The sequence below is a fragment of the Heliconius melpomene genome, chromosome 10 (assembly GCF_056956725.1).
Source record: "Heliconius melpomene rosina isolate 202511_hmr_F chromosome 10, ASM5695672v1, whole genome shotgun sequence".
Taxonomy (NCBI): Eukaryota; Metazoa; Arthropoda; class Insecta; order Lepidoptera; family Nymphalidae; genus Heliconius; species Heliconius melpomene.
Genome location: NC_140398.1, coordinates 6,479,716 through 6,492,761, shown reverse-complemented (window position 1 = coordinate 6,492,761; position 13,046 = coordinate 6,479,716). Strand labels below are relative to the sequence as shown.

Below are 13,046 nucleotides of genomic sequence, written 5' to 3'. Positions count from 1 at the left end.
TAAATTTCATCTTTGTAATATTATTTATAAGTGAATTTACTCTTAACTAATAATTACCATATTATATGATATTAAAATTTATATAAGAATTGATTTCATTGGGTTTTAATAACAAGATTATTAAAAATAAGAAAAGTAGTTTTTTCAACATAGCAGGGTAAACAGAGATTAGATAGTGCTAAATGATTCTCTCTTTTGCCACTCTCATTTCTCAATTTTCTTTGCGATGAGTATGAAAATAATCAATATATATAAAAGGACTTGTCCTCACTGACTGAGGCACGCACAGCCGTAACCGCTGATGGCAGAAACGTGAAATTTGGACAAATGTTTACTTTTGTAATCTGGACATCCACTAAGAAGGGATTTTGAAAAATTTTAATCCTAAAGGGGTGAAATAGGGGTTGAGAGTTTGTATGGAAAAAAAATTCAATCGGCACCGATTCTTATATTTAATTGAACACGTGTTTCATGGTTTTCTAGAATTCTTCCCCTAAGGGTGCAAGCGAAGCTGCGCGCGTCCGCTAGTTTATTTATATTTTTTTGTTTGTTTTCTTTGAGAAATAAAACAGACGGCGGCATAACTCAAAGCACATAATTTACCCTACAACCCAATTACACATTATGATAATCACATACATTAAGCTGTCCCTTCATAATAGACAGTGCTGCAATTTGCATGTAAATACAGTTTCAGTTTATAGTGGTTTTGACAGCTATCTTGTCGTTTTGCGATTAATGCTATACTTATGTCATAGTTATTGTAGCTCAGTAGTGAAAATAATGCTTAGATGGTTGTAAATTCGAATTCTTAAAAAAGCTTCACGCTTCTTCCTGCATAGTAGGGTAGACAGAGGAAACCTAGTGTTAGGACACTCCGTTCTTAGCTTTAACTCTAGAATAAAAAAACTGTTATTAAAATTTTATGATTTTACAAGTTTAAGTTTGCAGATGTTTGTATTCATTATATGTATCTCATAGATATGATATTAACTGTAAATATATCTTTGTAATAATTTTTTTCCTGTAATATACCGTATCTATTAAATTATATTTATAGTATTCTTATATTTTTTTCAATAATGATATTTTTTGTAATGTAAATAATATACAGCAATACCCTAGTAACATTAATATAAAAAATCCCGATTTGAATCCACAATCAGTTTTTTCATTCCTTCATCAGTAAGACAATAACGCCAAACTATCTAAGCTAATATTATAACACTGGAAAATTGTATGTAAAATAAGCTTATGAAATGAAAGGCAAATTTCGTGGCCAAAATATTAAATTGCCTTGTATGAAATTTTATTTGTAAGGTATTTTAATATCGATTATATATTTTTATTACATCAAATTGTAGCACAAGGCACACCTTTACCTTATTTTATATTTTTTTAAGCAATTTATAATACACTGATGAGGCCTTCGTGGCATAGTGGCACAAGCGTGTAGCTGTAAACGTGACGGTTGTGGGTTGGATGCCCACTCGGAGAAATAAATCATTATTATTTATTATTTTTTTCATTTCTTTGCCTTGGTAACAAGTCCCATGTTCCTCCATTCAACACGCAAAGGATCGAAAATTCGGTTGAAAGTGGATAATATTGTGCCTTAACGTTAGGTTCCCTCTACCTACCCTGCTATTTGCGGAATATATGGCTAAACTAAAACAAACTTTTCTTAATTGAAGCTACATATTTTCATAAATTGTTTTCAAATTTCATCTTTCATATTTTTATTTAGTAAAATGCCCTTTCAGTTGCATGTGATTAATTTTGATATAACCCACTGTAAGCGATCACATAAAATACATCAATTATGTTAATAACAGTTTCATACACGTTACTAGCTTGTATTAAATAATTAATGTAGATTTTATGGGACACCTACAGCCTATACGACACTTTGCTTTCAATTCAAATTATCGTAACCGAAGGCTACATACAGACATATAATTACCGACGTGGCCTAGTTTTTGAACTAGAATATATGTATATACCTACAAGATATAAGTACATACACTTCGGTCGGCAAGTTGTGGCCGCTTTAAAGTTAGCTGTACTAGTAGATAGCTAAACCAACTACGCGACACAAAGGAGAGTAATGTGTTTTTGAGTCTGTGTATGTTTGTATATGTGTTCCAGTGGCGTAGACCAAACGCTTTGGCCAATTTAACGATTCTTAGGTCTATCGACTTGTTTTAAGGCTGCGATTGTTACTTAGGACATGTCAGTAATCTAATTCAGGCTAACGACAACCAGTCGCCAGTCGAAATGAAAAAAGAAATCGACGATCTACATCAAATGGGGTATCAAAAAGATATTCAAATAATACATGTATTTTTAGAATCCTTTCTTAATTTTTTATTTTGAGTAAGTGAAAATGAAATTAAAATAAAACAATAATCACAAAAAACATAAAACGTATTCCTAAATTAATTGTTTCCACGACGTTGTTTAGTGGCAGAACTTAACGCCGCTGTTTGTCTACCAGAGCAAGCGAACCCACAATCATAATATTTATTAAATATACAATGGATGTAAGATATCATTGGTACATACTCGTATAGCTTTTAATCTTATAATCAAGTTAACTCTATAAGCACGAGTAGGGTTACTAAGTTGATGATCATCTCACGTGTGATGCGACACTTTAGCAAGTCACGACTTCATGTTCTCACGTTGTCGTCTTGCGAGATGCCCGTTTGATATTAATATTTATTATTTATATTATTTATTATTATTTATATTAATAAATTGATTATTTCTCAGAAAATTGTATATTTAAATTACGTAGGTATATGCTGTTATAGCAGCCATACGTATTCACTTTGAAAATAAATAAAATGTTAATTTGCCTGAATAATATATGTAGATACAATTATTTTAAATCTATATGTGTTCCGCTACTTTTTATATATTTCAATTTACAATAGATAAATATGTCCCAAATATGCAACTTGATGGTACTACGGTGTTCAGTGTCAGTACTCAACGCCGTAATTTGTCTTGTTATCGGAGCGAAGAAATGAAAATATTATCGAGTGGGAATCGAAGCCAACCGTCGCGTTATGGTTCTCAAGCTTGTACCCCTTCCCCACATCGGCTCCAATATGTTTAACAATAATAAGCTTAATATTCATTTCAATTAACATGAACATGTAAATATAAAACCACAGAATAAATATACTTAAAGAATAAGATATAGCAGAATCACATCGAATCAACAGAGTATCGATATTCGACACTAATTAGACGCGACCTGTCAATCCACTTGTCATTGTCACGTGACATTTTAATAATTTGACAGCTGACAGTTGGCAGATGGGGGATGACGGATGACAGCCGCCCACACGGAGACACGTTCCTGTTTACGTGTTAACAGACGGTCGTTATGTTTTGTTTGATATGATCGATGAGATTTCGTATTGAATTTGACGTACGACATTTTTATTTTTCCTTTTTTTTAGTCTCTGGTATTTTAGTGAGTAGACGAAGAGAGCTAATGATGATTTCTTAGATCATATCTTCCTTTTCTCGGTCTAGGTAACAAGACAAAGCGCGGCGTTGTGTTCTGCTACTCAACATACAATTTTGAAAAATAAAATTTCGTTAAAATAAGGTTCTATGCCTTTCTTATTTTAAGTAAAAAAAATCATGATATTAGTTAGCTACTTAATAAAAACGATATTAGATATGTTCTACCATGAACTAGTATTTTTTTTTTCGATTCTTATAATGCTTTTTGTATTGTAAAATTTAGTATTAATACAATGATACTCATATATTATGTTTAAATTACATTATAATTATCGATATGTATCATAATTTTTTCTGAGGGTAGTTGAAAATAAAATGTGACAGTCTTAATAAAAGTGTCTCGTACGGATAATGTTTGTTCATATAAAAATGTTGTAATATGCAGCAGAAACATTCACAAAATATTGTCTAACTATAAAAATAGTAATGTGAGGAGATAAAATATTTCAACGAAGTTTTTCTTGTATTTATGTACTTACAGGTAAAATCAAATATTTTTAAATTATATATTTATCTTATATAGTTTTTATTTTCCATATTGTTTAGTATAATAATTAAAATAAATATTAATAATAATTTAATTAAAACTTTATTATCTTATATTTGCAACAATGTACATACGTATATAATATTAATATTATAAATGTGAATGTAAATTTGTTTGTCACGCTTTCATACGAAAACTACTCAACCGATTATCATGAAGCTTTACGCATATTCTTAGAGATATTATAAAGGACATACGATACTTTCTATTTAAATAAATACATATTTAACAAATATATTACCTTATCTTGAGTTATAAAATAATATCAAGTATGTAAATTAAGATATTCTTGTACGCACAGAAAAAAAAATGGTGACATCAAATTCATACTCCTTACATATATACTTACTACATTCTCACTCCAAAACCAGACTGTTTTATATATGGAAGCATTGTCGATATATAGATATTAAAATTTTTAAACTTTATAAGAATAAATATAAACAATAAATAAACCTTAATAACGCTATTTTGTTTCGTTTTCAGGATCTATTGGAAAGGATATTCCGTTTATTCGACGTGGAGCGGCAAGACCACCTTGTCCAAGAAGATTGGATTGAATTTTTGAAAGAAAGATTGAGGTAATTAACTATTAGGTATATTTCTCAAATACAAAATATATCAACTCAAAATATTTAGTTAAGCTACTACATAAATGAGGCCAGTCGTGGCGTAAGGGCACAAGCGTGCGACTGTAAGTGATAGGTTGGGGTTCGATTCCCATTCGAGGATATTAAATAGTTAATATTGTCATTCCCTGGCTCTGCAAGAACACGTTGGTTCAAATTCTCGTCCTCGTCCGGTCGTTATATAAGGTTTTTTTCATTTTATTCGTGGATGTCGTGGTTTAGCGATAGGTACATCGTCTGACGAGAAACTGGTATCCCGCTCATAACAGGATATGCATAGGAAATCTGGGAATCTTTCGTTCCCCACAAATCATGAGGCATTGCGTGTGGATGAGCGGAACTCAACGCCGTGCTTTGCCACATCATTTATCAGAGCTAAATAATTATTTATGAAATTTATATTCCAGAGAAGAAAAAGAGTTAGATTTCGTGGAACAAGTGGAGAGCGTCGCGTACGTGCTGTGCGGAGACGGCGTCATCACTTTAAATACTTTTCAATTGATATTGAAAAATAAAGTGGTAAGTTTGGATTTTTGATTGGTTTTTATTTAAATAAAGCTAAAAAATAACTACATATTATCATCACGTTTCTCTTTTCCCGAGGATCTTGGGTTCAAATGAACATTGGTATGGTCTTTTGATAGGCTAGTGTGGGGACACATGGCCAACACGTCTACGTGTTACCTGAAAAGAATGTATAAATGTTTTACTATTACGCATCGACCAGGACAGGTTCATCTCTGAGGAATCTACCCTACCTACCTAACCTACCAAGAGATGATCAAAATATTGAAAAATTAAATTGGGACTATAGACTGAAATTTTGATAGATCGAGACGGATATTTTACCATTATTATTTTTTTATGGTTTCTTTGTGTTCAGTGAACATAATAATATTGTTTTTTTTTAATTTATATTAATATTTTAGATAACAAATAAACTACTAAAGCTAGTGGACACAGACGGCGACGGCTATGTGACAGCCGACGAAATTATGGAGTTTATAACCGCTGTGTCGAGTTGCAGGTATATTGTAACAATATATTTATTGATATAGTAAAAAACCCACTGACTTGCAATGAAACAGTGTTTGACAACGAGCGACAGTTGTGGGTTCAGTTCTAATTGATAAGAATGTTTTTACTGTATGTAATTATTAATTATCGAATAATTATTCTAAACAAGTTTTTCATTTGAATGATGTTACACGAAAGAAGGCCCTTCTTTCGTGTAACATCATTCATCTGGTGACCTAAATTACAAGGAACCGTAGTTCAGGCATTAGTCTTCTTTCTGGTAACAAGGTTTACAAGACATATACAACCGCAGTATACAGTTTCGCTTCTCAACACGTAGAAAATGTATTGAAAGATTGCACGAAAACGGAGAACAGAGACATTCAGATAGACAGACATTAATTTCACTCTGACTGCCGTGCTAAATCTGGGATATAGCGTGTATCTAAAAAATCGAACCTGAACCCAGAACCATCTCATTTACAGTCAGACACTGTCCCATAATGATACGATATTATGAACTACTCTAAATATTAATTGTCGTTTTTTTCCTATACAAATAGGCCACACGTAGGCTTCGACAAGTGCAGTATAGATCGCCTCGAGCAATTATTCCGTCAGACGGCCGGAGACCAGAAGGAGATCACTAGAGAACAGTTTCAGAAAATTGTTGTTTCTAAGAATGTAAGTATTATTTAACTAAAAACAATGCCCATCCGTCACGATAAATGACACGAAATAATTTTAAAAAGACATTAAATGAATGATTAATAATGTATCACAAGCTTTTTAACTAAGCTTTTTAATTAAGATAATATTTGTTTAGTATCGCCATTTAAAATTTCAGCCTTTTTTCACTGAGCGAGTATTCCAAATATTCGATGGAGACCATTCTGGAACGATTTCTCATCAAGAGTTCATAGAAGCGGTGCATAAATTCGGAAGTCAGACGCCCGAAGATAAAATACGATTTTTATTCAAAGTGTACGATTTGGATGGTAAGTAAACTTTGTTTAAATTAAATTATTTATTTGTATTTTATAATATTACATGTAATTTAAAAAAAAATACATAAATCAACGAAATAGATGTAGAATAACTGCTTATTATAGAAGTCCTCTGGGTAGGCTTTAAACTTTTTTACTGTTGTGGTAAACTATGGTTAAAAATCCTGAGACGTTATCCAAAGTTATGAATAACAAGATGGTGTTTAATAAACATAGTAAAATAGGTTCAGTTAGTGTCGTATCACTCTATTATATAATGCATTATATAAAAAAAATATCATTTCATAAAGGTGACGGTCTCATCCAACCTCGCGAGCTACAACACGTTTTGCGAGCATGTATGTTTGAAAATGGCATGCAGTTTTCGGAGGAACAGCTCTTGGAGCTGACGGCCGCCATGTTTGAGGACGCGGGGGGAAGTCCCGCCATTACTTATGAAGCTTTGAGGGACCAGCTTGATAAACATGGAGGATTATTAGAGAATTTGTCTATAAGGTAGGTCGCCTTGGCAAGACCCTACCCTCGGGATAAGCATGAATAAGCGTGAAGTTTCTTGTTTTTACAATTACCAATATTTCTTTTCCAGCATAGACAGGTGGCTGGTCCCACCGAACCCGCAACCGCAACCCGCATCACTCTACCAACGTCTCGCAAAGTTAAAGCCTTACCAACTATCGTTACCGTACTTCCGTAACAATTACGTTTACGTCACGTATTTGTTTATATACTTCATTATCAACTTTGCTTTGTTTACGGCGAGGATTGTGGAGTATTGGGATTATAATGTGTTTGTTATATTTGCCAGAGCTTGTGGTAAGTATTGCGAGAATTGGTTAATATATATTATCTATACATTTAATTTTTCGCTGAATCTCCAGGGAGTTCCCCGCGTACCTTTGAATTCTCGAGGCATTGTGTTGAGTGATGAAACTTAACACCGCGCCTTCTCTTATTAATAGAGCGAGGAAACGGGAATAATTAATAGCCCTGAGTAGGGGATCTCACCCACAACTGTTGCGTTTACAGTCACTAGCTGTTAGTAAGTGATTTATTTTTTATGATGAACGAATAAATAAAATAAAGCTTATTTAAACAGATTCTGAAGACATTATGTATTTTATTGTAATTATCAATTCGTTTTTTTTTTAATTTATCATTCAACATTCTAAATATGGATATTACCACCAAAAGGTCAAAATATAAGTAAACACCAATCACAGTTCGCTCCATCAGGACAGTGCCTCAACTTCAACTGCACGTGGATCCTGGTGCTGATGCTGCGGCGCTCGCTGACGCTGCTGCGCGCAACACGAGCGGGCGCCGCGCTGCCGCTCGACCACCACGTGTACCTGCATAAGCTGACCGGCGTCGTGCTGCTGCTGCTAGGACTCGTGCACACTGTCATGCATTTGTGTAACTTTAGTGAGTGTTTGCATTTCTTTTGGGTTTTTTTTGGTTACGGCGATTATTTTTCTGTCAGGAGATACGGCGAGAGTGTTAACTATCATCGACTTCTTGCTCGCCATCCGTTCTAATCTAGTGGTCAGATATGTCGAAATTCTTGTTATTTTTTTTTTAATTTTCCCTCACCAAAGGATTATCATTAGGTATCAGAACTATTTCAAGGTGATTATTTACACTTAAGATTTAAATTTAAACTCGTTACGTTAAAAAAAATATAAGTTTATTAAAAAGGTATTTTTTTTCCTGAATGTAGAATAAAACTTTTATATTAGTGCGTAAGACGAAAGAGGTATGCAGAAGCGATAGCATTTGGCGGTCCCGACAGCTGATTACCCCGCCAAGGAAACGCTAAAAAATATCTATTATATATAAATATCATTTTCCTATACATATACACCTATAGTTAAAATAATAAAACCCACGTCGTTCCCACCAGCCCTCATAGTGGTGCACGACCCCGTACAAAATCCGCACAACCTGACGGCCGCGGAGTGGCTGTGCACGACGCGTCCCGCAGTGCTCGGCCTCTGCGCCGGCTGCGCCAACCCCACCGGACTCGCCCTCTGCGCCGTGCTGCTGGGGCTGGCCGCCTCTTCGCGTCCCGGCATCCGAAAGGGGGGCTGTTTTGAGGTAACCGAATAGTAAAGAAAGAGAAAGGGACTTACTTCTTGTGTAGTACTGCTGAGGTAAGCAAGATCCTTGAGGCCGAAGATCAGAAAGAGGGGGGTTTATTGAGGTTAGGAGGGTACTATGCCCATCCCTGTCTACTAGCCACCGAACTACTCTATGTTTAGCCATCGAAAAAAACTACTTACAGAGAAAAAAAATAAAGAGAGGAATAGAAACTGGATGGATGCTTTGGAAAATATAGTACCTGTCTATGTAAACGTGATAATTTTAGTTTCGATTCCATTCGAAAAATGAATTATTTCGAGTTTCTCGCTCTGATAACAAGACAAAGTGCGGCGTTGCGGCTACGTTTTCAGCCAATCAATATAAAATGTCTTAAAATTTCGTCGTAAACTGAAGAATATAACTAGGTTTCCTCTCTATTCTTTGATGCGATATGATATAGGTGAAGAAATAAAACAAGATAAAATATATATCTTCGTCTCGTTTTTTATCTAGGTATTCTACTTCGCACATCTACTATACATACCATTCTGGATACTACTCATACTACACGCACCTAACTTCTGGAAATGGTTCCTAGTCCCAGGAGTTATTTACCTCATTGAAAGGATCATGAGATTGGCTTGGATGAGGTAAGAAGTATATATAAAAATATATATTATAATAAATGTGTCTGCATTTAAGTGTAAACGGTGTGAATTGAATTATTTTTATTGTTCGCTCTAATGTAAATCAGCTTTACGCTGTATCCCGCACACAACAGGGTAGGCAGAGGGAACCTAGTGTAGTGTAAGACACTCCGTTCCCCACTTTCTAGCGAATTCTGGAGGCTTTGCGTGTTGAGTGGCAGAACTCACCGTGCTATTTCGGCGGTGCGGTTGTGGCCGCTGACATTATTCTTTCAGAATTTTCATGAATTGTGCACTAGCAAAGTATAAAAACAATAATGAAAAGTAGGAGAAATGTTGAAATCTAGTCTGCGCAGCCATATAAGCTAGCTTGAGGGAGATCTCGCTAACTGTTATGACGGCCCCCAGGTCGGAGGTGGGCAAGACGTACATCCTGTCAGGCGCGCTGCTGCCGTCGCGCGTGACACACGTGGTGGTGCGCCGGCCACCGCACTTTGAGTTTGCGGCCGGAGACTACGTGTTCGTGAACGTACCCGCCGTCGCCGCGCACGAGTGGCACCCCTTCACAGTGAGCAGCGCGCCCGACCTGCAGGGTGAGTGGCGGAACTCAACACCGCGCTTTAGCTCTTTACCGCAGCGAAGATATAAAAATACTAAATATTGCATTTCTCCGAATCGAAATCGAACCCACAACCTGTCGCATTTATACTCACATATTTGTGTCCCTATGCCACGACTGGCCTCAAACAGACAGAGAGATACCTTAATAGAGAGTAAAATGCAAGTATATGAAGAGTATTATGAAGTATACTTTGAAATTTTTTTTCTTCTGGGTTTTTAGATTTGTTTAGCTTATAGAACTAAACTAAAAGAGCCAATTATTTTTAACTTCATGCTGCACCCCGCACATGGCAGTGTAGGAAGAAGGAGCCTAGGAACCTGATGTCACTTCGTTATCATTTAGAGACTTACTTTGTCTACTTTGTTGCCTCGTTACCAAAACTAAGAAATGCAAATATATTATATTTAATTTCCTCGAGTGGGAATCGAACCCACAATTTGTGGCGTTTACAGTTTTTGCACCACAACCGACACAAAAACCAAGTGTCAACCCTATGCACTTCTTATTCTGTGCAGATTATCTCTGGCTGCATATCAGAGGAGTGGGCGAGTGGACAAACCGACTTTACACCTACTTTGAGCAAGAACAAAAAAAATCTCAATCCAATGAAAAATCACATGAGTGAGTAATTTTGGTATCTATTAGGAAATTAATATTTTTTATAACTCCATACTTTTGTCTAAATTAAACGGCTTTACCTATTTAAATGCAGCTTACACTATTCTTTCCTTAACATTTAGAGTTTGTTTTATTTATAACGTAAAGAACTTCCTAAAAATTGCTATAAATAACTCTACTTTTGTATAGCTTAAACTTTAGATTTCAATATATACATATTACCTATAAAATAATATTATTAGAACACGAAACTAATTTAAATTAGTTTAATAAATAAAAAAAAAAAAAAAAAGTATTTTTATTGACAACATTCACTATACATTTTATGGGTTACTAGCTCCTAAGTAAGAATAAACTGTGTTTTAGAAGCTAGTGACTTCCCTGTTTTGAACATAAACTTAGGTGTTAATGTCGCAAGCCAAATAACGAAATAAAAAAAAGAAATTAATAAAATAAAGGTGTGTTTTAGTTTGCTAGATGTGTGCGTGTGTGTGTGTGTGTGTGAGTTATGACTGTGAGCGTGTGTGTGTGTGTGTGTGTGTGTGCGTGTGTGTATGTGTGCATGTGTTGTGTCAAATACTATATTATATATATTTGTTGCTTTATTTTTGTATCATCATCAAATCTTCAGTGTTTGTGTAATCTAGTGTCATTAACCAGTCTATAATTTTTCTCTTAGCGGTGTATTTATTGCATGTTCTAATAGATAAAATTTTGTCAGCCGTACTATATAATATTGGGGCTATGAATTCATAGCTACGACGGGCCAAAGTGGATTTTACTCTAGGGAATTCATATTTGTATAATCTTTTGGGTGCTGTTGGGGTTTTGGTAGCAGTAGTGGAATGGTATCTTAAAATACATTTACTCATAAATAATTGACGAACGTTTAATGTGTCAGCCATATTGTAGATAGACTAAGACCGTTGAAATATTCCTATAGTTCCAGCTAAGTATTAATAAAATTATATTTCCCAGTAAGGTCCGTCGTAACTCCAGTCGAAGCATCTACAGCAGACGAAGGAGTTCCTCGAAGAACCGTAGCGTTGATTATTCTCCTTTCGCATTTTCTAATGACGCTTTTACTATCGAAGAGGAAAATAATGGACACAATGGTGAATATAGATTTTGAGATATAATTTAATTATATTTTCTTATTGGCTCAAATGTTTTCTTACTATCCATCATATATAACTTTAAGGAATATAAGCTCATCTATTCCTTAAAAAACTTTTTGAATATTTTATAGTAAACTACACACCTTAAAGAGAGAAATAGACGCGTTCAACAAATAAATATTAAACAAAAAAAACGACACCTACAGTAGTGACCTACTGTTAGAAAAATCGTGGTCGCCTTGAAATTAGCTGTAGATGGAAAAATATGATTGTTTATTTTAAAATAAATATAAATAGATTATGCGTGTAATGAAAATAAATACCTTTAACGACAAAAAAAATATGCTCTACTATTTTTTCAGTACACCCGACAGTGTCTCCGTCAGTGACACGGCCCTCTTTCCTCTCTCCGCTCAAACTCTTGGAGAAGTCCCGCTCGATGCCAGACGTAAGGAATGCGAAGAAACAAAACAGTAACAAGTTAGTGATTTTTTTGTTGTTAATTTAGATTTAACTATGACTGCATAAATGGTTTTTTTTTATTGAAATTTAATTATTTGAAAATTTTAAGTGTCGACAGGTTTTTTTACGTTTTTCCTTTTAATTTTTTTAATTATTTTTTCTTATTTACACACGTCAGTACAGTTTAGAAAGACTGATTAGTCACATTTGTACACTTTGTGGCGGAACCTAACGCCGCAATTTATTTAAGAAAAACGAAAAATAAAAAAATCTATGTAAATATACCAATCACGATTTGAATGATAATTTTTTTATTTGATTTTAATTACCAAAATGAAAAAAAAAACAGATTTTGCAAAAAATTTGATTATTTAATATTCAAGATACCTATGTGTAGAAAACCGGAAATTGTTCACAAGGTAAGTGATTACTATTTAAAAAGCTTAATGTGTTTAATATTAGATATAAATAGAAGTATGAGAAAAGTAATTTAAATTCTCGCTCTGGTAGCAAAACAAAACGCGGCCTTCTACTCCGCCATTTAAGAAGCAATGTCTCGAAAATCCGACGGTATGTAAGGATCGGAGTGTCCTAACACTAGTTACCCTTTGCCTGGCTTGTAATTGAAAAAAATTAATACGTATCTACGAGTATGTGTTCATTATACCTTAGTGCGTAAAAATGGCTTTCTATATTTTATTGTTGTTTTATTAGAAAATCTTATTTTTTCTCAGACTGAAGACGCGATGCAGGTTCG

At 34.4% G+C, this 13,046-nt stretch overlaps 1 protein-coding gene across 3 annotated transcripts in view; it reads left to right on the top strand.

The window, feature by feature from the left end:
• The window catches only part of Nox (NADPH oxidase), a 53,968-nt gene that overhangs the window by 31,115 nt on the left and 9,807 nt on the right, over positions 1 to 13,046 (top strand). For 2 of the 3 annotated variants that reach the window (XM_085191045.1, XM_085191046.1), the window contains exons 3-16: positions 4,577 to 4,671; positions 5,127 to 5,238; positions 5,649 to 5,746; positions 6,300 to 6,420; positions 6,584 to 6,734; positions 7,034 to 7,238; positions 7,330 to 7,556; positions 7,977 to 8,165; positions 8,644 to 8,837; positions 9,336 to 9,472; positions 9,878 to 10,062; positions 10,607 to 10,712; positions 11,688 to 11,824; positions 12,190 to 12,307. In XM_085191045.1, coding sequence (XP_085047171.1) covers positions 4,577 to 4,671; positions 5,127 to 5,238; positions 5,649 to 5,746; positions 6,300 to 6,420; positions 6,584 to 6,734; positions 7,034 to 7,238; positions 7,330 to 7,556; positions 7,977 to 8,165; positions 8,644 to 8,837; positions 9,336 to 9,472; positions 9,878 to 10,062; positions 10,607 to 10,712; positions 11,688 to 11,824; positions 12,190 to 12,307 — 2,075 coding nt within the window. Of the gene's footprint in view, positions 1 to 3,867; positions 4,025 to 4,576; positions 4,672 to 5,126; positions 5,239 to 5,648; positions 5,747 to 6,299; positions 6,421 to 6,583; positions 6,735 to 7,033; positions 7,239 to 7,329; positions 7,557 to 7,976; positions 8,166 to 8,643; positions 8,838 to 9,335; positions 9,473 to 9,877; positions 10,063 to 10,606; positions 10,713 to 11,687; positions 11,825 to 12,189; positions 12,308 to 13,046 lie in introns of those variants that run through there. The other variant, XM_085191047.1, reaches the window with a different exon arrangement.